The sequence below is a fragment of the Hyposmocoma kahamanoa genome, unplaced genomic scaffold (assembly GCF_003589595.1).
Source record: "Hyposmocoma kahamanoa isolate Upper Pololo Valley unplaced genomic scaffold, ASM358959v1 102, whole genome shotgun sequence".
NCBI classification, from domain to species: Eukaryota; Metazoa; Arthropoda; class Insecta; order Lepidoptera; family Cosmopterigidae; genus Hyposmocoma; species Hyposmocoma kahamanoa.
The window spans coordinates 15465428-15489997 of record NW_020653337.1 but is presented as its reverse complement, the minus strand read 5'-3'; the positions used below and the strand labels follow the sequence as shown (position 1 = coordinate 15489997).

Genomic DNA, 24570 nt, shown 5'->3' with positions numbered 1-24570 from the left:
ACCTCTGCGTGGCAGTCCGGCATGGTAACCGTTCGGCCACGGAGGCAGTAAATAAACATAACATTGATAAGTTCTGTTTGCAGGACTAATTTATTCCATAGATTTCACGAACATTGTTCCACAAAGCTTCAGAAGTATTTTCGTACCTATTTACTTAATTGTATACAAAATAATTTCAATATAACCACAGACTAAAAGCGAACTCCAACTAATATAGTGTTTTTTTTAATTGGTCAGTATGGGGAAATCTCAAATCATATAAGATAAATTAAGGTCTTATGAACAATTAAGTCTTTTTTGTGAAAACAATTTTAGCATTGTCAACTTTTTTGGTCAAGAGTGACTTGTCCATAACAATAAATGAAATTGAACAAAACTTCTTTTTCACTTCTCATGCTCGTAAAGTTGGTTGTAGGCTGCACTAAATAGGATTTTATGCTCTGGTGCATAAAATAAAAAACCATCACATTAAATATGTCTATAGTCTTCACCAAATAAGAGGCCAAATTTGACACTTGTCATCGTGACGCGAATAGGGATGTGGACTAATCATATCCGTAATCACATTCTACGATTTTCACGAGAAATCGATTCAAAATTTTAAGAGTTTGTGATTGTTTAGATTATTTTTCGGTTCATTGTTGTTCAGGGGGCCTAAAAGGAAAAATCGTTCAATTCAGTTAAAAGCAATTCATTTTCATAATTTTTTGCAATTCCTCTTATTTTCGTAAAATTGTCCCACATTTCGACTAATTGTATCCAATTGTTTTGATTTTATAATATTCATAAATGGTTTATTACGATAATTTAGTGTAAATAAGTATGTTCATCAATAAAACAACTACACAAGTCAATATTTTTTCCGAGAAATCGAAGTGACTCGGTGAAATTCGGCGATTAATTGCTTACAACACTATTATTTAAGAAATAATAGCTTGAGGACGTAACTGTTTTCAGGACGTTTCGGAGTAACTCAAAACTGCATTTTATTTTGTAATTCGTGCGAAAACAGTAGTTCATATGTGTTTTGTCATATTATATAATGTTTCAATAAAATTATGTATTTTCTTTTAAACTCGATTATGCTAATAATTGTTTGTTTATTGTTTTGTTGATCGCATTCAAAATTACATACGATCGCCTTCTTTAGCTGTCAAATTTGGCTTCTTATTTGGTGACGACTATAATTGTTGTAATTTAACATTCAATTTTAATTATATAATCATTTATTTGTAATGTTACTGTTTAATTTCCTCGCAATCGAAGTGAAAAGCAGAGTGTCGCGTTTTATGCACTTGTTGTACAATCTACTGTTCGTGCTGATTGACTCAGTTTTATGTAAGGATCATTTCATTGTATGCGACGAACAAAATCGGGACAGCAGAAGTTGGTAAATTTCATACAATGTTTGTCAAACAAAATGACTAAACTTGACAATATTTTTTAATGCTGATAGAGTCAGCTTATGGAAAGGATGATTTGATTGTGTGGGACGAAAAAAATCGAGACAGCAGAAGTTGGTCATATTTAATAAAATGATCTTTCATACAGTCTTTCGTCAATTTTATTAATTTTGTATGAAAAAATATTTATGAAATTTAACCAACTTTTGCTGTCCAGATTTTTTCGTCTCATGCAATGAAATGATCCCGCCATGAAACTGAGTCGATCAGCACTATATATATAGTTATTTTTATGGACAACTCACGCTTGACCAGAAAGTTGACTATGCCAGAAATTGTTTTCACAAAAAATAAATTTAATGGTTCCTAAGACAGCTTCCTTGTATCTTGTATGGAGTTCAGATTTCCCCATACTGTCCCATTTTAAAATTAATAAAGCACACGCTGTATATTTCAGAACACTTCGCACAGACGTGGTCCAGTGTTCGTCAGACTCTGAATTCCTGTGTAAGCTGCACTGCCTGCGGCTGGCATTCCAATACGTCTTCAAGGACGCCGCTGTCTGGGCATGGTTTGTGGACGCTGGCCGTCAAGTGCTTACGGACCTGCTGCTTTTTGCTGACAAGGTAACAAAGTAGTCTTTTATAATTGTGTCGTTCATTGTAAAAGTGGTGTAAGTCTATATTTAAAAACATTTTTTTGCTAAATGGCATCACATTTCATCATAATCTTTCATATTATCATACCTTCAATTTGTATTAAACAATGAAAATAATAATAATAACGCACACACTCAACATAGCCCCGCACTAGGGAAACCCTGTGTCGCGGGTGCCATGGACACACACATAGACAACTACAAATTACAACCAACATCACGAGAGCTATAAATGTAGGTCATACAAATATTTTTCCCGGCCCGGGAATCGAACCTGGGATCTCTCAGTGGCAGTCCGACTTGGTAACCGTTCGGCTACGGAGGCAGTTCACTGAATGAACACTTGTTTTTTTTCCTATTCATTAATTTGCAAAAGATCGTTACTTCAAAATTTAATTACAAGGAGATAATTCACTTTACAACGAACGACACCATTATTAATACAAAAATCAAACAAATACAAAAAATTCATTCGAAGAAATAGATTTTAAAGTTAAAAGAAAAGTTGTTATAAACCAAAATCAAAGACCTACAACAAGCGCATATAAAAATTCGTAAAATTTCTGGTTCGTTCCGTGGCTTAGTTGGCATAACGTCTAACACGGTTTACTAGAAGACACTAGTTCCAAGGATTTTTTCTAAGTCGAACACTTAGTATTAATAGTTATAACAAAGTAATTTCACAAAAAATAATAGAATATCATGGTGGTGAAACATCCTGTCATTCAATAAACTGTACTTTAAAGCACTCTTTAATTTTGGTTTCCAATATTTGGAGACTTATTTTTTTTATTGACTTCCAGGAACCTAAAGAATTTTTAGTCGCCTACGAAGAAATGGTGTCATGGGCAACAGATGTCGCTAACTGGCATTTGATAGAAAATGAACTTTCCAGTAAAGGGGTCAAGGTAAGATCGTGATCGTGTGCATCCCTTTTTAAAACTCATTACATAGTCAAGCAGTTTGACACCTCTTTTCTCCATCGTGTTGTAAGAAAACGATTCTTTTTGCGATCCTAGCAGCTTTTTCATTCGCACTATCTTTATGTCTACTGTGCCTCTCCCATGACAAATTTTTTTCGTTAGACGCACAATTTAATCGCACTCCTCGTTTGGTGCATATAAAAGTTAGCAAGATCTGTGAGCGTGGTTGGATCAGAAAGCGTCCTATCGCTAGCGATAACAGCTTCAAATATTTGCATATAAAACGTTATTTCTCGTAACCGCTATGGGCGCCGATTTCATTTGCCATACAAAATTGTCAAACATCTTACAAAGTAGATGTAATCAAACTGTCTGTAATCTCATATAGCGTTTTCCTTTATGACGCAATACGAAGTTATTATGGTCGGGCTAGGACGCTTTCAGATCCAACCACGCTCACAGATCTTGATAACTTTTATAACAACGCGTCTAACGAAAAAATTTTGACGCTATCAAGTACTCTTTTGGCAATATCGGGTAATTTAAACTATGACTGTGAAAATGGAAATGGGAATGGGAGTGAAATTTTGTATTTTCAACTAGATATGAGCCAAGAAATGAAGATTTTTCTAATGAAGATAAAAAATTCTTCACTCAGAGCTATAGAAGAGCTATAGTCTCGTATATAATAATGTACCAGACAACCATACTAATTACCTGGTCTCAAACCAAACGAATTCCCTGTACTATGAGTACCAAACCAATGGAATTCCAAAACACCCAGACAAGAAACAATTTAGGAAAATTCATATTCCAAATTAATCCTACCAAGAATCGACCCCGGGACCTCCTCGTCCAGCGTCTACAGTGCAAACCGTTGGGTACAAAAGGTACAAATTTTTGGAATAAGTTTTTATAGTTTTTAAATAAATACTGGTAATCCGAGGTACACCCGCCATATTGACAGTGAATACGGCGGGTGTACCTTTGATATTGCTATAACTTCGTTCTGATGGAGGTACAAATTTTTTAAACAGAGGTACTAAATATTACAAATTATGTACATTTTTTTAATACCAAATTCGTCAGGACCCGTTAAGGTACACCCGCCATTCTGACTCTCACGGTAAATATGTATTAGTGTGTATTAGTAATCTTCAATGCTTCATACTCGAAAATCCATTAGGTACTAATTTAGTGAGACAACAGCTAACGACCCATCAATACGAATAGCTGACGATACGAAGCGCCTGTTTATTTGTGCATGAAGTGTGTAACGCGCAGGTACTCACCTTCTACGACGTAGTGCTGGACTACATCCTGCTGGATGCCTTCGAAGACCTTGCCTCGCCGCCATCCTCTGTACTGGCTGTTGTTAGAAATCGGTGGCTTTCAGACGGATTCAAAGAAAGTGTAAGTCATTTACGTCAATTCAATTATCTTTTACGTTTTTTACGTAACGATTACCATGCTGGGCTGTCACGCAGAGGTCCCGGGTTCGATGGCCGGGAGAAGTATTCGTACGGGTTATATGAGTTTGGGTGTAATTTGTGCTTGTCTCTGTGTCCATGGCATCCGCGATCCGCGAATCTCCCTAGTGCGGGGCAATGAGTGTGTGCTTAATAATAATAAAAAAAAATGTTTCATGAATAAAACGTCCTCCGAATACATCCAACAAATAATTGGCGTTATTTTTAGGCCCAATTTACATTGTGACGGAACGGATGGAAGCGAATTTTTGTGACGAAATTGTACATAGTACCGTGAACCAATAACTAAAAAAGACTGCTAATCACGATACAAGACAACATAGCCGGGTATTTAGCACCTATTGTTACACCAGATGTCCATACCAAATAGCTGTAATTATTAAAAAAGCATTTACATTGCCAACCTATTCAAATTTCTAGTGACAAACAAATCAACTAGATGGCGCTTATTGCACTGATCTTTATATTGCCGGCTGTTTTTATTTTGTTTAAGATTAGCGCCATCTATATATACCACGGTCAATATTTGAATATTACAAGGAAAAAACCAACTTATTTTCCTTATATTTCTTAGGAATTAATTGATGTCCACGGCCATTTATATAAATTCCAAGCTATTGATTAACGCCATATATAAAACGGAATTTGGCCTTTTTCAGAGTCCACACTACGGTCGTAGTGTGGACATTAGTAGTCCTTTTGTGTTATTGATCCATAACATAATTTGTAGATACGATACGGTAGCTGCGGGAATTCCCGAGACTGCGCGAGTATTCTCCAGAATACATGTTTAATGGCTCGTACCTAGTTTGTACTTTACGCAATTTTCAGTATGCTATGGTGACAAAATTCCGCTTCCATTCCATTTCGCAACACTCTAAATTGAGCCTTAGAAATAAGGGTGTTTTATATTTTCCAGGCATTAACGACAGCAGTATGGTCCGTGATAAAGGCGAAGCGACGCTATCTCCAGTACCCTGACGGCTTCATGGCCCATTTCTACTCGATATCCGAACACCTACTACCAGTTCTCGTATGGGGTTTCCTCGGCCCCAGAGAGCGATTACGCGACGTATGCCAAACTTTCCAATCAGAAATAGTTGGGTTTATTGCGGACTTGTTCAGTTTTCACAAATGCCGATATACAAACGTCGACGACCTCTCCAGTGATATAATGCAACACGCCAGATGTCGCGCCGCTAACATCACAGACAAACTAGCGGAAAGAAATTAAATCAACGTAAACTTAAGCTAAAGTGACAACAATCCTTCGAGTCACTTACGAACAAAACATCTTTATTATAGCCTTAGAAAGAACAAAAATAAAATCAGAAAGCACATTCCGATACCGAGTGAGTTAAGGTATGCCGTAATTTTTGTCCAAGTTTCGCTGACAACAGGTGTTCACGCGTTCAAGCCTAGCTTTTTTTTGTTGGATCGCATGCTTGGGACAACGCAATTGGATCGTTACAAAACGTCACGCCTTCAGACGTAGTCCCTAAGGTTAAGGGTAATAGTAGGCTAATATTTCTACAGACTGTTTAGCTGTAAGAAAAAATGTACTTCTTCCGCATTTTTAGTTTTCACTAAGCATTTAATATAGTTGAGAAAATATTAAATTGTATTTCAAATATTTAAAAAAATACACTTATGATAAGAACAAACCAACTTCCTTTTGTGAATTACGAAATAAATTAATAGAAACATTTACAGATGTCAATTTTAATATAGATGAACAAAGTGACATTGTACAACGTAAAATTATGTACCTATTTATTGCTTGTAAATATACGTATATCTTATAAATCATTAATTAGTTTTAATTTGTATTTTAGGAATTGCAGGTTATTGAAAAATAAAACTCCTCATTATTAGAAAATTTAGTTCATAATGTATATCAATTTTCACAATATAGCCTTTGCCTTATTGGTTATAAAAACAAAAGTAAACATAAACCTTTTACAAAGTCAACGATAATACTTTCCCAGAGAATAATAAGCACCATTAACAACTGAAGCAATTTGTTTTTTTAGGTAATGGATTTGCATAGGTTTCTCGTGAACCTGTAGCGTTAGATAATAACAATCATATTTTCAAAAGTGCAAGTTCAGAACAGAACGGTGTTTTTAAATGTAATATCTATAGAATGAAACAGTCTTTTCTTCGACGAGAAAGTTTTTCATTATTTATAGATGCCTCAGTAATTAACCTAAATTTTTTAAATTTAAAAGATAATGAGAGCAAGCCTGACAATGTGTGTTTAGTAAACTAACGCGTTTGTATAGAATATTGTATATATAATATTTAACAATATAACTTAACAATTATTTGGTTTAGCGCACAGCGTGTTTAATAAGCAAATATAACAAGTAATTAGGTTTTTAATTAGTGTCAATGCGTGCGAACGCAAACAAAACCATTTTAAATGGACGCACTTCCCCAATATCAGTTGTTAAATTAGTTGAAGCTTTAAAGTCTCAAATGACAAAAATTATTAATAATTTACTAATATAAACTAACTTTATAACAAAATCGCAACCTATTTTTTTCTCATACTAAAGCACTACATAAATACCAACCGAATTAAAGTAAAACCTAAGTAAACATTAGCACTAAATGTTATTTAGTGATTACTTTAATGAATCTAATCATAATTCTAGGAAATGAAACTATTTTTTCGGATCTAAATCGCGTTGTGTAAAATTGCGAAAACCTAAAACTCCATAATCATAATTACTTCAAATCATAGTTGGTCTACAAAGCACTTGCACAAAATGTTATCTTTTTTTCGTCAATAACGAAGCAAGGAGAGATTCACTTGAAGTTTGCGTTCGCGCGAATTGTGTAAATAGATTTTGGTTACATAAAAAAACAATATATTTCGTGTTTTCGTATAAAAGTAAATTATAATTTAACTGACAGGCTTCCTCTCTAGATATAAAAGCTTATGATATAGTGAGAATCGATAACTACTCGACAGGACTAGACACTAGATACAGAGTCTGAAAATGAGTATACAGACACACAAAGAAATGCATGCATTCGTCTTAAAATAAATGGAATCACTCTATGACATACGAAACAAAAGTTTCTTCATAGTACATATATACAACGAAAGGAAATCAATTCATAACATACAGAGGGATTATAGCGGATGTCTAATTGTTTGTTTATAGGAATACATACATATTTTCGCAATGAGTGTACCGACGTAAAAATATCGACTGGCATCGGCATTTTAAAATGAGAGATCATCTCCAGACTGGATTCGAGACAATTGTACCAAAAGACAACTCCAAAGTGTTGATAGTGTATCACAAGTAATGTAGTTCCACATCTAATATGGAAATTATCCATTCAAAAATGAGGTAAATATACCACCACTAAAAAAAATAAATATTTTGGTGTGCTAATACTTTTAGTAAATCAAGTTCGCTAAATTAGTGTTAAAACAAGTTAAAAATCGAGGACTAATGAGTTCTGCAACAGTGGACGGTTACCTTAGTGACAGTTTTTTTTAAATATGAAATAATCGCTATTTTCCTTTATCGAAAGTAATAAAGAATAGTGATGCGTGCTGTGCCCATCTCTATAAAATGCACTGAAATGACAGCTGCCGTGTGGTTGCATATAGTGCACGGTTGGTTGTTCGCTCGTGTGTGTACTACGTGGATAGCGTGTATAATAAAAAATCTAAGACATAAAATGTAAAAAGAATAAAGCGCTTGCTATACGTCCTTATGGCATTGATAATGGATTAAACTTTCAATCTACAGCGCTTACACTTTTACTTTTCTGAGAACAAGTATCGTGTGCGTGGTGTGCGGTGCGAGCGAACTGTGTACAGCAGAAGTTTTATTCCGGCTCGGGGGAATCAGGCGCGTCGACGGCGGCGACGGTGGTGCCGGCGGCTGCGCGCACCTTCTTCAGGTAGCTGACGCTGTCGAACTCCAAGCAGCTCTGTCGAAACGTTCATCATTCATATTTTTAAAGTTTTCTGTATTGAAATTTGCTAACCTAACCCTAATATTAAATTAATGTAATTTTCTGTGCTTCAGTTGTTGAATACATACTTGAAAAAAAACGCGATTTAGCGATACAATATTAAATTATATTATTTTATAATATAGTTAGCTTATAATCCCACTGCTGAGCACAGGCCTCCCACAATGAGAGGCTGTAGTTCGTATGCGGATTGGGAACTTAACACACATTAAATTGCTTTGCAGATGTGTGCAGGTTTCCTCACGATGTTTTCCTTCACTGAAAAGATCATAGTAAATTAAAAATTAAATTTCGCACTACCCAAACGTGTATGCCCGGATTCAACCCACAACTCTCTGCACAAGAGGCGACAGGTCAAACCATTAGGATACTATGGCCTAATGGTTTGACCATTAACACAATGTTTTTGGTATCATCTTTTTTTCTAGAATTTTTCCGCTCTCTTTTCCGAGAGTGAAATGCAACCAGCTATCACACAAGATGGGCAATAAAAAAACGAAGATATGCCCAGATTGAGTCATTGGAAAGCAATTCCGAAATACCATCAACCCAAGCCACTACTACTACACAATCCCATTCCCACATACTTGAGGAAAAGCTGTATAAAATAGGTAACTTACTGTACAATTCCATCTGTTAGTCTGAGCAGGCGTTGCATTATGATAATGACGTGTAGTGCACAATTATTGTTAGTAAAGAAAATTAAACATAAGCAAACAAATCTAGCATTTTCTGCAATAGAAAAAGCTAAAGGTTGTTTACTTGCCTGAGTAAGGAATTAAGGTATTAGTCACATAGAGGAAAGCAGAACAGGCAAAGACAAGCAGTTTTTTAAATTTTATATTTGAAAAATCAGAAATTGACAAATGAACACAATACTAGAAATTTTTATACCTACTCAAATAAAAAACAATTACATGAACAAATAATAGATCGTCAACATTGAATTTTGAACTTCACTAAATAAGTATTCAATTCGAAACATCCTTAATGGTGTCTACCTGTATCGAACCCCTCTCGAGTACCCATTCTATCCGAGCAGCATGAAGGAAAACAAATGAAATTTGCATTAGCATCAAGTAAATACTTCATAAACACATTCAAAACTACATATTCACTTATGTAAACGCTCTTCATATAAAATTTATCAATAATCAACAGACAATAAACATTCCTATATAGTAATCTTAAAAAATTCCCTTTACACTCAATAATGAAAAATATCATTTTCAAAAACTACCATTAAAGATTTAGAAGACGTCTTGAAACAAATGAGATTCAAATCGAGACAAATTGTGAGATTCAGCGTCTACGATGTATGTACGTATATTATTGAAATGTTGTGGTAGATGGTAGTGTTTGAATTAAGACTACTCTATGCCCCCGGACTCTGTCGGCGGCCTCGCACATGCACTAGCGTCAGTCTTATCACGATAGCCGTACAGCTTACTCTAATGAGATCAATCAAATACTCCTAATAGTACGAGTTACTTATTATTTATAGTGTTATGCTTAATCAGTTAATAGTGGCGCGCAGAGAGCCCGGGTGCGAGGGCGACAAGTGCATCGCTGACTAATGACTTTCAGGTCAAGCAACTAAGCTACGAGAATACAAATACACTAAAATTTGCTTTCCCGGAACACTCAAAATCTCCAAAACATTCGTAGATTAGTAAAAATGGATAATGCGTTAAGTAAAAGCACAAACCAGCATAAAGTGCGTATAAAGTACTCGGCGGAGAGCGCTCGAACCTGTTCCCGTAGATATCCATTCTTCGTGCAAGTTAATCTCGGTTTGCCAACACGAAACCGGAAAACTAGCCAAGACGGAAACTAGTCGCACACAACGTCAACACCTAACGACGACAACGGAACACGTTCGAGCGTCTCAGCTCAATCGTACAAAAGGCGAACGGGCGACGACGCGAAGCGAAAAAAAATCTCAAACCAAAGCTCAACTTTCTTCGAGATAAAGAATCGGACCGCGCCGTCGCCTGGCGGAAGCGAGAAGGGAGGAAGGGAGAGAGGTTCCAGTCGAAGGAGCTTAAGCCTCGTCGGCGTCGCCTCGACCGTCCTCCGCGGCGGCGGGTTCGAGCTGGGAAAGGAAAGGTGGGCACAGATCGGGCGGACGCCGCGCGCCGCCGCCCGCCGAGACGCTCAATAGAAGTTGCGGCACAGCAGCGCCGCCAGGTAGTTGGGGTGGTGCAGCGGCGCCCACACGCGGAAGGGTGTGAGGAGGCGCTGCGAGGGCGCGAGGGCGGGCGCGGGCGCCAGGCGCCGGGGCGGCGGGGCGCGGCGCGGCGCCGCCAGCGTTACCTTGCGCGCGAGCTCCGGCGGGAACGCGGCCATCCCGGCCGGCGGCAGCTTGCTCAGCGGCGAGTCCGCGTACTGCACCAATGTCTCGTATGTGTACGTCTGTCGCGCGCCGCCACCTGCAACCACCACTACCTCTCAGCACCGCGCCGCTCCCCGGTCGATTCGTCGATTCGACTCGGTCGATTAACTATCTCACAAGCGCTCGCGTCGTCGACCGTTCGGGACCCGCTGGGAAGTTTCAAGCCGAGCGCGCTTTCAGTTCACCGGGTTGGGTTAAGCGATCGGCGCGAAAATCCATAGCGTGTAGCTCGGTAATTATAGAACTTAGTAAACTGCTGTTAGGGTAACAAATTGCTAAGTATTCGGCGTGCATTGCACATTAGTGTTTTAAAGAGGGTTTAGTTCACTCTCACAGTAAGCTTAAGCGAGAGAAAAAAAAACAAAATATACATTCAACTGTTTGTGTAATTGACTGACTTCTGCATATTTAATAACAATTAATTACCATGATGTGAGTAATGGGATGACATACGTAAAAGAAACTGAAATGGAAGCAATTAAACGGGTATTTTCTCGCAACTAAAATAGGGATTTAAAAAAGCATGCACAAATGTGATTTTATGTCGTAAAGTCCCAAAGATTCAATCACCAATCACATTTGAGCAGAGCGGAGTACATAAACAGCAGGGAATACGTAAACAGGGCTGCGAAGTGAGGCAACGGCAGAGGGAGACTTACCTTGGTTCTTGTCGGTGCTGGTGGCGCGCGAGAACCGCGGGCGGCGCGGCGTGCACTCCGCCTCGCCCGCTGCACAAGGGCACAACACACACGTACACCCAGCCGCACAGGCGTGATGCCTCACGATCCCACACCGACCAACGCCCACGAATCTTCCTTTAGGAGCGACTACCCTACCTACCTTCTTAACCGCGACCTCCCCCCGCAAAGTTAGTACCCATAGAAAACGAATAGAATAGGAATAATTTAGGATGTGAATAATATTTAATATTGAATGTTTGCATAGTCCATTTCATATAGGATGGGTACTGTGACATTTCAAATTTTTACTTTGTATGCATACTATTTTTAATTAAAAGAAATAGTACAGGTGTTACAATAACCAAAAACAAACAATTTATTTCAATTGGTAGATAGAAACTGAAATTATAAAGAAAAATAAATTACCCAAACTACTTGATGCGTAACACGGAATAATTAGGAAGATATCCGTAGAGATTTACACCATAGAATCGATAAATTGAATCGGCTATTGTGTTTCTCGCCTGAATACGTGTGCATACACCTTGTATGCGGGTCCTTTTCTATAGAGCTTTGCGTGATGTTTTTTAAGTAATTATTCAAATTTCGTTGCGTTGCTGTTGACTTTATGCTTTTTTGAAGATTTTTGGTTTGGTTGTTGTAGATTTTTTTGTGGTGCAGATATTTAGTAACTTAATAACATAATAATTGAATCCTTTTTATCTTATTTTTTATTTTTTCTTAAGCTATGTATAGTCTCTAATTCCCTCCTCGTTACAAACTATCTCGGCAAGATATTTAAATCGATATTTTTTCATTCGATTTTACATCACTGCATCTCTAGAAGCTTCAAATCACAAACGTCACCGTACCCATGCTATGTGAAATGGACTATAATAACTTCTATACCAAAAACTTGGAATGTATTACTGCTCCAAATCAATGGCACCCCAAGTAGTAACTTGAAAAATAACTTGTTATTGAATATTAATTAGGTGACAATGGTACAAAAAGCAATAATCGGCAGTCGCTCCCAAAGCGTTGAATTTCGAGTTAGAATGAATGTCGTTATGGCAGGTGATACCGGTGAGTTACGAACGGCTATGTAATAAAATGTTATGTTAACAAATTTGGAATACACGCTGCCACGACCGTGGATCAAAGTGGTCACAGTGTTTGAATAAAAAATATAACATGATAATGGCATGTAATAAATAAATACATAAACATAATACACGACCAACAGCGAAAATATAGCAGAATATGTACCAGAATTACACTAACGACAGTATGAATAAAATTTTGTTGGGACATGATATCAAATCGATGTCGTGAATATTTCAAATACATGCTTCAGTCAGTCGCTACTGTTTGGCAAAGACTAAAACGTTATAACTGCCACACTGTTATTGTGATAGGCAAAAACCTTCATGCTTTATCGCCAACTCATTGCTTCTAGCTACTAATTCATGCCATAAACCATTATAGTTTCATATTTCAAAGTAATCTGTAAGCTGCATCGTCGAAAAATATTTTCTTGAACTTTTAGGAAGATATCTTATGACTTTCCATAATTTATACTACTTATAAAACATTAAAACAATAGTTTTTCTATTTAGTATTGGAAAATAGCTGTTACATACATAGCTATTATGTATATTAATTTCAACTTTTTTATATTTGTACAATACACATTGACGGATCTTGCTCCATTCCGCTAGACAATATTAAAAAAAAAAGCGCTTAGCTGATGTATGTTTACTGTACAATTATAATTTTAAAAGGTTTGTCTTAGAGCGCATTCCCGTTGTCGTAAAACGTTTAATTTAACGCTTTTCGCGTCTAGCCTGTTCTCATATCATGACTATCTGTCGTGGAAGTTTATTGTATCGTTGAACGACTGTCGTGCTTACCTGTTCCTACTAGATCGTGACGACAATTTATAGGTTAACGGCAGCCGCCTTGTCGTTTGCACGACAGAATCGTTTGAAGCTGCGATTATCTATTGTCACCTTTATTGTGACTTTGTATTTATCGTCTGACGACTGTCTACTACGACTTTTCCCACTGTCACATTGTCACCATAATCGTAACGTCAAAAAAGTCGAAACTACAGTTAATCCTGTTGTCCTTTGCGTGAACAACTTATTTATTTCAATATACAAGCCACAAGACACTTCTATCGGTAGTCACGACATAATGAGAACGCGCCCTTAACCGTAGACAGAAAAGATTTAAATTGCTTTGATTATGTCGATACGTTTAAGGCTGAATTTATAAAACGAACTTTGCTTATGCAAAAATAGCTATTGCGAAAGTGAACTCAAAATTGCTTTAATTAAGATAAGATTTGATTAAGAAAGCTTAAACCTAGACAACGTTCGTTTTATAAATCTCAGCCATAATTTGTACAGAATTATGCCCAATAAACTCCACACACCAAACAAACGGTGTCAGTTTTGTACGGAGTCCCGCGTGTGAAGCTCGTAAGTTGATATAAAATAATGGGGGGCCTTTTGGAATTACCTTGCAGGTCCACTGCGTCGGCGCCCGCTTGCGCGTTGGGCGGCGCGAAGACGTCGTCGTCGGCGCCGTTGAGCGCGGCGTCATCGCGCAGCAGCAGCGCGGCGCCGGGTCGCTGTGACAGCGTGAAGAAGTCGCCTGACCCGGCACCCATCGCCTCCAACGCGCCCGCGCTCTCGAAGTACTCGTCCAGCACCAGTTTTGCAGTCTAACCCCGAATAATATATTAACACTGATTTAAACTTTCCGATTTTCACATTTTATTTGATTTTAAAATCGGGAGTTCCTTCATGACCGTGGACGTTGCAACACGTCCGAAACGTCGAGGTACGTAAAATATTATGACTAAAAACGATTAAGCCCCGCAACATGTCAAGTTCACTTATAATTATTTCTTAGGTTTTCGCGATTTGGTAACAAAACATAGGAAATGAAACTTTTTTTTACATGATTGGAATTAATATTAGATGACTTTACTATCTCAGTCAGTTATGACCATGGGACCTGTAACAGGCCCGAAATGATGGGTTTGTTTGATATACGCGATTTACACTCGAAAAATAAGTTTCATTTCCGAAATATAATTATTTTGTGAAATATATTCATAAATTTTCTTGGAACAACAACATGCTACCACTTGCAATGTCGTGACATGTGTTTGTATCCAAGACGAATCCAAACGTGTCAAATGTCAACCTCAAATAAACGTCACAAACCAATTCGTTTTCAAGATTTTTCTTTGTGTTAATTTCGTTTTCTCACTGTTTGTCATTTTTAGTCAAAAAGTAAAGAGAAAAATATCAACTAGCTTGGATCCATGAAATTTTCATACTCATAATCATGATAATTAGATTAGACAAAGAAAATATTTCAAACTGTGGCTGAAATACCCCGATAGAAAAAAAAAATGTATGGAAACTGGATATCCGTTTTGTTACTTTTATTATTTGCTTTGGAGTACACAAAACTATTTGCAATAACATATCAAGCGTTACCTTGACAAGATCCAAATTATGGCCCGTGATCTTAATGGAATGTTGCCCAAAAGTCACAGTGTACTTATATTCTCCTAATGCGGCGTCGTTCGTAGAAAAACTATGTAGTAAAGCTCGGGAATTGTGCGGGGATTTCTGGAATTCAAATACAACAATTTTTGTAATAATAATATAATCTCAGTACAGAGTACTAAAAAAACCGACCTCAAAAGTCATTCATCCCCTCGTTTGCCACTCTTAGAGGTGGAATATTTTCTTCACATTTAAATGGGACCACTACTTACGTACCCTCTTTCCAACAAAAAAAAAAAAAAGAATCATCAAATGCCGGAGTTATCGCGTAACATACATACATACATACAAAAAAAACAGTCAATTTGAGAAACTCCTACTTACTAAGGAGAAAGGTCTTATATTTGTTATATTATTGTTCCACATTCTGTTTTCAATATTTAAAATTTTATTTATAGGTAACAAAGTGACACGGAGAATGTAACTTATTTGAAACGAAGACCAGGGAAAAAAAACAGTACAGAGTACTAATACAACCAACCTCAAAAGTCATTCATCCCCTAATTTACCACTATTAGAGGCGGAATATGTTCTTCAAATTTAAATGAGACCACATCTGTGGTACCCTCTTTCCAACAAGAAAAGAATCATAAAAATTGGTTCACAAATGCCGTATGTTATCGCGTAACATACAACCAAAAAAAAAGGAATAAAAACATACAGTCGAATTGAGAACCTCATCCTTTTTTTGAAATCGGTTGATTATCAAAGTCACTTAAAACACGTTTTGAGTTAATATCGCCATACAGTTCGGTAAACGCTGAGCGTATTTTGCATAGGTGGGAAAAAGGCTAATAAGGTTTAATGTCGTGAAAAATTACGACAAATAATAGAATAGTAAAAAATTATTCATAAATGTTTTTTAGTAAAATCGAATTACATAGCGGTACATACATTTACGTCAGCATCGACTTTATTACAGGTAGTATTAAAATTTGTGCGTTTTACCAACATTTATAAGTTCTCCAAATTAAAAATTCTTTTTTACTAAAATTCTCGTAAAAATCAAATCAAAGTTGATTTGATTTTTACGCCGAGCAAGTAAAATAATTAATTAATTAACGAACGGTAACCGACCTCCCTCGGGCGAGGCGCTTCATCCGAGCCGGCCGAGTCGAGACTGGCGCGGGAGTCGCATAGCTGCGCATCCAGCGCGCCCTCCAGTCGCACCGGCGACGCGTTGCGACGGATAGTGTCACCAATCAAGTGCTTCGCGTGACTGAATGTAAAACAAATACTCTTCATCCCGAACAAGAACAAAACACAAATCATAACGAGACGACATGATAACAGACAGTTTAAACATACATATTTCATAACTGAAAGAGAAACTTTTTGATTTTTATTTATTTATTTCAATTTCAACGTCTTGGGCACGCAATGTTCAACAAACTTGATGTAATTTTTATTTAAAACATAAAAAAGCATGCTGTTAACTAGGCATAAAATCTCTTAATGAAGCGTGAAAATTATAATAAAACACTATAATATTATTAAAAGTTACTTTACACGGTTTTGTTAATAAGTTTCACCATTCAGTGAAAAAAATTCAAGATAAACTAATAAATTGATGTCATAAGTAACTTCGCACCACATTAACAGCCGAAATAGCTCAGTTGAGAGAGGGTTAGACTGAAGGTCCCCGATTCAATCTAGGGTTCCGGCAAAACTTTTTTTTATGCGTTTTGTCTAACCATTCAAGCGTAACAACGTATTTCATACATAACGGACGTAATGGTGACTTATGGTTCCGTTACTGACGTATTGGTGATTTGTAGCTCGGTTTAAGAACATTGCACACATGCACCATAATATTAAAGTTCATTGTGCTTCCTTGCGCAGATATTATGTAGCTTTAGGTGGCATTTCCGTAGATTATTAATGCATATTTGCGTTGATTTTTGAATCTTAATCATGAATATTGGGTGTTTTGTAGATAAATGAAATGTAAGAGATATTTCGTCGATTTCGAGGGGAGCATGTTTTAGGTTATAAAATATTTACGTCCTGTTTTAAAATTCAATTTGGTTTTAATTAAGTTTAAGTTTTAAAAACTCTCCCCTGAAAAATCTACGGAATCTCGCTCGATATTTTACAAAACATCGACGATGACAGTGTAACAAATTGATTTTAAGAAGCATTGACCTACTAACAAATGCACGTCGAGTTCGCGCTAAAAAATGTCCGCACCTATAGGGCATTAAAATCGCATACAGAGCGTTAATCCCGCAACAGTCTTCGTTTGTTCGACTGACGGCGCGGTTGTCAATCATGCAGTACTATATAATAATAAGTTGTAAACATTACTGTAGTAAAGTGTAAAACCAGGATTTTGTATCATATTTTCACTAAACAAATATATTGTGTTCTCATAGTTATCATTTAAAAGTGTTATTTTGTACAGTTGTATAGTATTTAATTTATATATAAATTAATCGTAAATATACATTACAAAAGCAAACAAAATAATTAAATAGCTAACTGTCTTTTTTGTACACATTGCATGCACAAAAGATGGGAAGAGACCCATTACGTCAATTTCCAGAAGCTTATATAAACTTCTTGGTCATTTTCAATTGTTCGAACCACAAGTGATTGAAATAAGAAAGTATAGAGTTGCTTTGATTTTAATGTTATTTTTAAAATGGTTTTTTATTAAATGTTAGCAATAACTAACAAAATACGTTTTACGGCTTGAGATTACCTATCAAAATTCAGAAAATACATTTGCCGGAAATAATGTTAGCTCGAATGTTCCTAATGACAAATGTATTTTCTTAGGAATATTATAAAACAAAAGCAAATTTTGTCTCTGTGAAAAGCATCAAGAAAGTTTTTTATTATAAATAGGTTTTCGGAATTACGGATATTTGAGTTAACGTTTAGTTGGAATATCGGTACCTACATTTCTTATAGCACGCTTATTTTCACACTTCTAATATTTGTATGTAAGTGTCTGCCCAACTATTTATTATTTCTTTATGTGAATTTGTACAAAATTCGACATAATAATATATATAAAAATGAAGTGATATTTACAATAAAGGCTGCTCCATTTCTTTTGTGTTCAAGTAATTTTCAGTCAACGCTAAATATGGTGCATTTTGTCAAGTTTCCAGTAGAAGTGGAATATGGTATTTTTGGGCCCTTTAAATTGTTGCAAACAAAATTAGGCAGTACTACAATGAAGTTACAATTTAAATTAAATGTTTTAGTTTTCTTATATTTCGTTACATGTCACTATGTTTGTATAGGTTAACTTCGAACATTTTTTTCGCGGTTTTTGTATTAGACCCGACGTCCATTTGTTGGCAGGTCAATGTTAAGAAGTGTATGTTATTTGGGAACTAGTCTTTTATATGCTAGTGCCCGTTCAGCAGTAGAACTCAGTTTAGTGATAAAAAGTAATGGTACTCACTTTACGTTCTCCTCATTGGGCCCGGTGATCTGAACGAGACGCTCCTTAGCACCAGGGCTCACTGTAAAACACAATTATGGTTATAATTTTGCAGAATGCAACTTGATTTTATTAATATAGTTGTTAATCGGCATTTTGTTACGTCAAGCCTTAAAGCTGAATGCGGTTATTAGGTGATGAAATCATGATGTCGTATCTCAGAAATTAACTCCCAACAACCCACACCCCTAAAGAATCTTATTAGTAAATTAGTTCAAACGTTCATATCCAATCCTTATCAATCCTTAATTCTAGGCTTTATTATGCTAGGTTAGACGCGAAATCTGAAGATTATAGTGTTTGTATACAATAGTACATAAAGTGACAAAGGTAGAGAGAGGTTGTGATGGGAAGAGCCCGGCAAACCATGCGAAAGCGCGCGTCGACCACACCGTGCATTCGTACCTCGCTGAAATGATATAATCGTGTCACTTAGCTCCTCGATCATGTGCACCCTCCTGCCCTTGATACCCATCACTGTAAAACCACAATACAACTTCAAGTACGCCGGTATCTAGCGCTCTGCACGACTAGCGACCATTTTGCAGGGTAACTACCTACATGGAGAAATTCCTTCTTTAGAGACATAAATTTCTTGTTTGTTCAATACAACCATTACTTCTTTTCCTTTACTATTTATGTTCTAGAAAGGCTCAAGTCTCAGCATATCAGTTTAACAATAATTTAACCGATTATTGTTACATTGACAAAAACTGAGTACTTATACAATGCATTGGAGAACCACATGGAATATTTTTAAAGAAACATTATCTTTCTTATCAAACATGCACCATATAAACGTAGTACGTAATGTAGCTAACTAAACAATACTACTAAAAGATAAGCATAACATTGAACTAATATCCATGCATTGTTTTCCCCCTTATTGACAATGCCTAATATTTAGCATGCACACTAGGACAACCCAGGTAAATTCTAATGACAAATTTTCTATCTGAAATTTGATAAGAGGAGAATTTAATGCTTAATAGTTTGTTTTACATACCTTTTCCAGAATCAGCGTTTCTGATAACAACCTCGTCCTTGGAGTAGTTCTTTCCGGGGATCTTAGTGGGCTTGGGGAATTTGCCAGAGGGCTTGATGACCTCGCCCGGGCCCAGCAGAGTGGGCGGCTCGGTTGGCGCAGCCAGCGTAGGGGACACCGAGCCGCCCATGCCCGATCCTTCCATCGTCGGCACCAATAGTGGCTATCATCAAACATTATGAACACTTAAATATCTAAATTGTTCATTTTTTGTGAAGAATATTATGCAGATGGCTGACGGCGCCACTGGACAAAAAGTGAGCTGAAGTCTCTTAACTCGTATTATAAGTTAAGGGACGGCCAATTGTTACTGGACACTTCCGCCAGAAGGAAGTATTCATTTGGAGATAAAAACATAAAAATAATACTAACTAAATGGGTAGTGTCTGGTGGCATACTTCCAAAACAGTCTAATGTTCATAAAACTACTATGTAGACCTTCTGATCACTGAGAACTAGAAACACAGGTAGGTGCCTAGAAGGATGGTACCTCCTGTGGTGTACCAATTGGAAAAATAGGAATGTATGTGGTGTAATTGTGCTGTTGCTTCGGTCACCCAAAAAAGCATTATGTGCAAATAGGTTGTAAGTCAATAACATAAGAATGGAGTGTTCCAAACTTTCTAGTAGTAGAAACAAGGCATCCTGAGGGTAGAACTAAATTGAAGGTTCTTGCACTCACTCTTCTAAATGCCATAAAGCACAAGATATACTTCTGCATCTCCTAAGCCACTGTTGACATTACAGGGCTGTAGAACAAACTCATATCTACAGTCAGCCAGAGGAGGTAAAAACAACAGAAAATAAGGAAATCCTATAGCTTTTGGCTAAGGGATGTAATTAGTAGTGACCAGACTAAATCAACTACAAAAGCTGGTTGCCTTGATGTGTTAGCTACTCAAATTTGGCATAAGCCACTGCAACAACAACAATAAAAGTAGTTTAAAAGATCATGTGAAATAATTACAAGTACTTGTATGTTTCAAATAATTTCAAAAAATTTATTTGAATGAACAATTTACCTCAGCATGTGTGCCACGGTGCCTATAATACTGACTCATGTAGTCGGATCCCTGCCAATGTTTGGCGCGCAACTCGATAAGCTCGAGAAGGTGCAGTCTAGTCTTCTTGTCCAGTCGTTCGTCTTGTGAACCATTGCGGAACACAACAAAATATCTGAAATTTAATTTTGAAACAACATTTGTAACAGGTGTTTGTAATCAAAATGTTTAAAATTTATAAAAATATTTTGTGTGAAGTCAAAATAATTTACTAGTATCTCCAAGTAACCTACAAGGTCTACTATAATGACTGACTTGGAAGTCATGGAGCAATATTTACAAAGAGAAGAAAATCTTTGAACACACTTAGAAAGTAGGTAAAAAAATAAAAACAGACCTATCAAGGAAGTCCTTAAAGAGGGCTTCGAGCTGAGCGCCATAAAGCTTAAGGTTAGAATACATGGTGGCCACATTGCTTTGAAGCGCACGGTCGTAGTTGCCCTGCATCATTTGGTATGCCACAGCCTCCGTCAAAACTATCAGATCATCAACTGCCAAACAAAGTACATTACATATAACAAACACTTTTGCACTCTCCCAAAACTCATGTTTGTTGGTAGTTGTTACAATATGAGGAATGTCAGAACAAAAATCTTTGACATGTTTTTTCTTTTAATGCCAAATGGTAGTTTTTGTTCATCTCTATAAATAATTTATCCAACCTGAATATCAACTATTAAAACCACTTTAAGAATGACTTTCCTAAACACAATGTGACAAATCCTTTCAAGGAGACTAGACGTAATTAGAATTAAAATTTATCAGATTTATCAGTTTTTGTTTTGAAGCTCCTCATATTAATATAAATTAACCAAAAACATTAGCATGCTTCATAAATACTAAATGAAGGTAACCAACACAGTTAGAAATTATGCATAGTGATGCTTAGCGAACCTAATCATTTACACACTTGGTGAGTTCTGAAACTAGGGCACATGCCACTTGAACAAACAAAGCATAATAACTGATGTTAATTGTTAAAAAGCAGTATAAACCAAATATGTGTTATTGTTTTACACAAAAGATAATTAAAATTTTAATAACATTTTCATCTAGAGTCAGACGTGAATTTTAGATTGTTACTTACATTCTTTTCATTGTAAGTCATGTAAAATGTTAATTACAAAGTAAGTGGGAGAAAGCAAAATATTTCTTTTGCTAGCTCCAAATTATTTGAAAATATAATAAAATTCTTACCAGAATTTATTTTGACATCCAGCACAGAGTTGCGGTTGTGCGCGGTGCTAGTCGTAGATTTCAGGGGCCTGGGTACCTCCAGTTTTTTTACCGTGCGTGTCATTTTCGTAAGGGTCGACATGGTGCTAAACAAACAAATAGAACATCATAATGTTGAAGTCGCCCGTAAAATGCGCGAACTAGACAAACGACAATGATAGTCACATTTTTGTTCAAGAATAGAATAATTATTCACAATGAACGTTCAAACATACGGAAAATCGTCGGGAAACTCACTCATCCATGGCGACTGCGCCTCGGTGCAGTGTATGCACACTAGAACCACTATTATAGCAAAATCGCGTGGAAAGTGAAAGTGATGACAATGGTCCTAGCGAATAAATTCAGAACAAATCCAATACGTGTTCATTACTCGTACACTGGTTTTTCGTGCAATAAAAAGGGATTAGCAGAAAAAATTTTGACTTTCAAGAAGATTAAATATTTTGCTCGATGAAAAACATTTAGACAAAACAATTGAAAACCATGGAACACGATGAAATAAGAAATAAACAAGAAAACTCACCTGGCTACGCCATTAATTCGCAATAAAAATAAATTCTCGTAGTGGCGTTATAAACTAAAACCGGTAATGCGTAAATCGCCTTTTGAAATCATTAAACAGAATATTTGAATATTGTAAAATTTGTACAATTTTTTATTGAAATACTTGATTAGCATTCTTTTCAAAGTTTTTTGTGACAAATCGCTAGATTCTTAACATTACTCTACCGGTTATTTTTATAAATCGAGAATGTAAATGAACAGTCACAGCACTATGCTGTCAAAAGCGATGTTGCCAGCTCAGCTATTATTATCATTTGGGGAATAGTAGATTTTTTTGGCTATAATTCGTCGTAGTTGTTGCCATGACCAATCGCAGTTTTAAATGAGAGCTTCAATAATTTTTGAATCTCAACTCTCCGCGTTCACACGTGAGAATCATGTTTCCTCTTTTTTTCTTGGAATGAGCATTGTTCAAAATATTATGTATACAGGGTGTTATAAAATCACTATCCACTTTTTCCTTTACGTAAGATTTAGTTTTACAACACATTAGCGAAATAAAATTTTAAAACAATAATCTTAATTTTTTTTTGTTATTTTAAAATTTAGTAGTTAGTATTTCCCATGAAAAGGATAGATGATGTATGTAAGACTCGAGAATTGCGTCAGTATAGAATAAATTGGCGTACCGTGGCCTCTGTTTTTTGGGACAAGGGCGTGAGCTTATGTATGTAATATTTCCCAATAATTGTTGTGCGTGAGCTTATGTACGGTTTCCTCAAAGTAATAAATTAAATCGGTTCTTCGACTGGCGCTGGCTTGTCTAGCAATTGCACATTGCCGCGAACGCGTCGCCAATACTTTTGGGACTTCATTGCGTAACAATATATTCTCGTCGAGAGTATTACGAGTGGTTCATGTTCATATCGAAAATGATTGGAGACTTCACGAAGTTCGAAGACTCTATGAGGTAGGAAGCGTCCGACGTGTACCAGCTCAAGGCTTGGTGGATATAAAACAATGCCTTTTCGACCACTGCCAGCTTAAGTTATCCAGTAGCGAATGCCCGTAGAAATAGACGATCAAATGCAAAATACGACAAATTTTAATGAGTGAGTAAGATCGGCGTACTGCCCGCGGCGGACTAGTATCTTGGTCTCCCAAGTCATCCGACCGCACACCTTGTGATGTTTTTTATGAGGCGAATGAAGTTAAAGCCGTGGCGACCTAAAATCAAACATTATTGCAACCATGGGAAATGAAACTATTTTTCTGGATTTAAATCGCGTATATTTTTTTTTCAAACAAACCAACGTTTCGGATCCTTTACAAGTCCCATGGTCAACCGTGATCATGAGATCTGTAAAGGGCCCGAAATGTTGGTATGTTTAAAAAAAGAAATATACGCGATTTAAATCCGGAAAAATAGTTTCATATTCTATATGTAACAATCGCGAAAACCTAAGTATTTGACGCTTTAAAAAGTGACCATGCACTGTTTCGAAAATTATGGAAGAACGTTAGTTATTACAAATAATTAAACGGCCAGACATCTAGTAAATTCTCATCCAGAGCTCACTGATCTAGCCATTCAGCCACCAAAGTCAATAAATTCGCGCGGTGATTCCTACCACTGCTGTTGCTATAGGAATGGCGTCTATTTACAGTAGTTTATGCATCAATATTAATCACATTATATTTTTTTTTTTTTGGAAATCGTTCAGCCGTCTTAACTTATTTATTTGCCAAGTCTTTGACATCTTGTTTTTTTTGTCTGTTATACAGCATGTTCCTCTAAAATAGTCAGGTTTTTTTTATCACCTGTATAGAAGAAATTCAGATTTAGACATTCTCTTACATACATATAATAATAATATTGAGCCAGACAACCATACCGGTTGCCTAGCTTCGAACTAGCGAATTCCTTGTACGAGTACTAGTGTAACGAAATTCACTCCGGTGTCTACTCAGAATTATTTGCTAGCCCCTGAACCACTTTTGACCCTTCCGAAAATCGGATCCGTGACTTCTTCATCTATCGTTCACAGTGCTAAATACTATGTTATTGAGCAAACATATTGATTCAAAGGGCAAATAATTTTATTTAAGTATTTTTTGCC

General features: G+C 36.5%; 2 protein-coding genes across 15 annotated transcripts in view; one reads left to right on the top strand and one right to left on the bottom strand.

Annotated features, from left to right (window-relative positions):
* Window positions 1-6141, top strand: part of LOC113231379 (mitoguardin) — a 73491-nt gene extending 67350 nt beyond the window's left edge. Inside the window, exons 7-10 of one of the 2 annotated variants that reach the window (XR_003310559.1) lie at window positions 1861-2029; window positions 2865-2969; window positions 4255-4397; window positions 5394-5523. Coding sequence is in view for 1 of the 2 variants with exons in the window: in XM_026465681.1 (XP_026321466.1) it covers window positions 1861-2029; window positions 2865-2969; window positions 4269-4397; window positions 5394-5708 (718 nt within the window). In the remaining variant the exon portion in view is untranslated. Of the gene's footprint in view, window positions 1-1860; window positions 2030-2864; window positions 2970-4254; window positions 4398-5393 lie in introns of both variants that reach the window. The other variant, XM_026465681.1, reaches the window with a different exon arrangement.
* Window positions 6142-8207: 2066 nt separating this feature from the next.
* Window positions 8208-22340, bottom strand: LOC113231935 (eukaryotic translation initiation factor 4E-binding protein Mextli). Of its 13 annotated transcripts, none has more exons than XM_026466566.1 (14): window positions 22181-22337; window positions 21905-22029; window positions 21045-21198; window positions 20669-20822; window positions 19608-19809; window positions 19007-19078; window positions 18563-18623; window positions 16222-16363; window positions 15073-15207; window positions 14252-14285; window positions 14081-14114; window positions 11534-11602; window positions 10796-10911; window positions 8208-8434 (listed from the first exon to the last, which is right to left on the bottom strand). In XM_026466566.1, the coding sequence occupies exons 1-14, from the start codon at window positions 22186-22188 to the stop codon at window positions 8349-8351; spliced, it is 1392 nt and encodes a 463-aa protein (XP_026322351.1). In that variant the 5' UTR covers window positions 22189-22337; the 3' UTR covers window positions 8208-8348. The 13 variants fall into 13 exon arrangements, with proteins under 13 accessions (XP_026322351.1, XP_026322270.1, XP_026322374.1 ...); XM_026466572.1 differs by lacking the exon at window positions 8208-8434 and adding an exon at window positions 9355-9509 and having other exon boundaries at window positions 22181-22339; XM_026466494.1 differs by lacking the exon at window positions 8208-8434 and adding an exon at window positions 10320-10574 and having other exon boundaries at window positions 22181-22340.
* Window positions 22341-24570: the final 2230 nt, after the last annotated feature.

Excerpts from the sequence above, each read along its gene's own strand:
- LOC113231935 (XM_026466485.1), bottom strand. Across the intron at positions 19,810-20,668 it reads ACCGTGGCACACATGCTGAG|CCACTATTGGTGCCGACGAT; the intron begins GTAAATTGTTCA and ends GTTTGATGATAG. Across the intron at positions 11,603-14,080 it reads CGACGCAGTGGACCTGCAAG|CGGGCGAGGCGGAGTGCACG; the intron begins GTAATTCCAAAA and ends GCCCTTGTGCAG.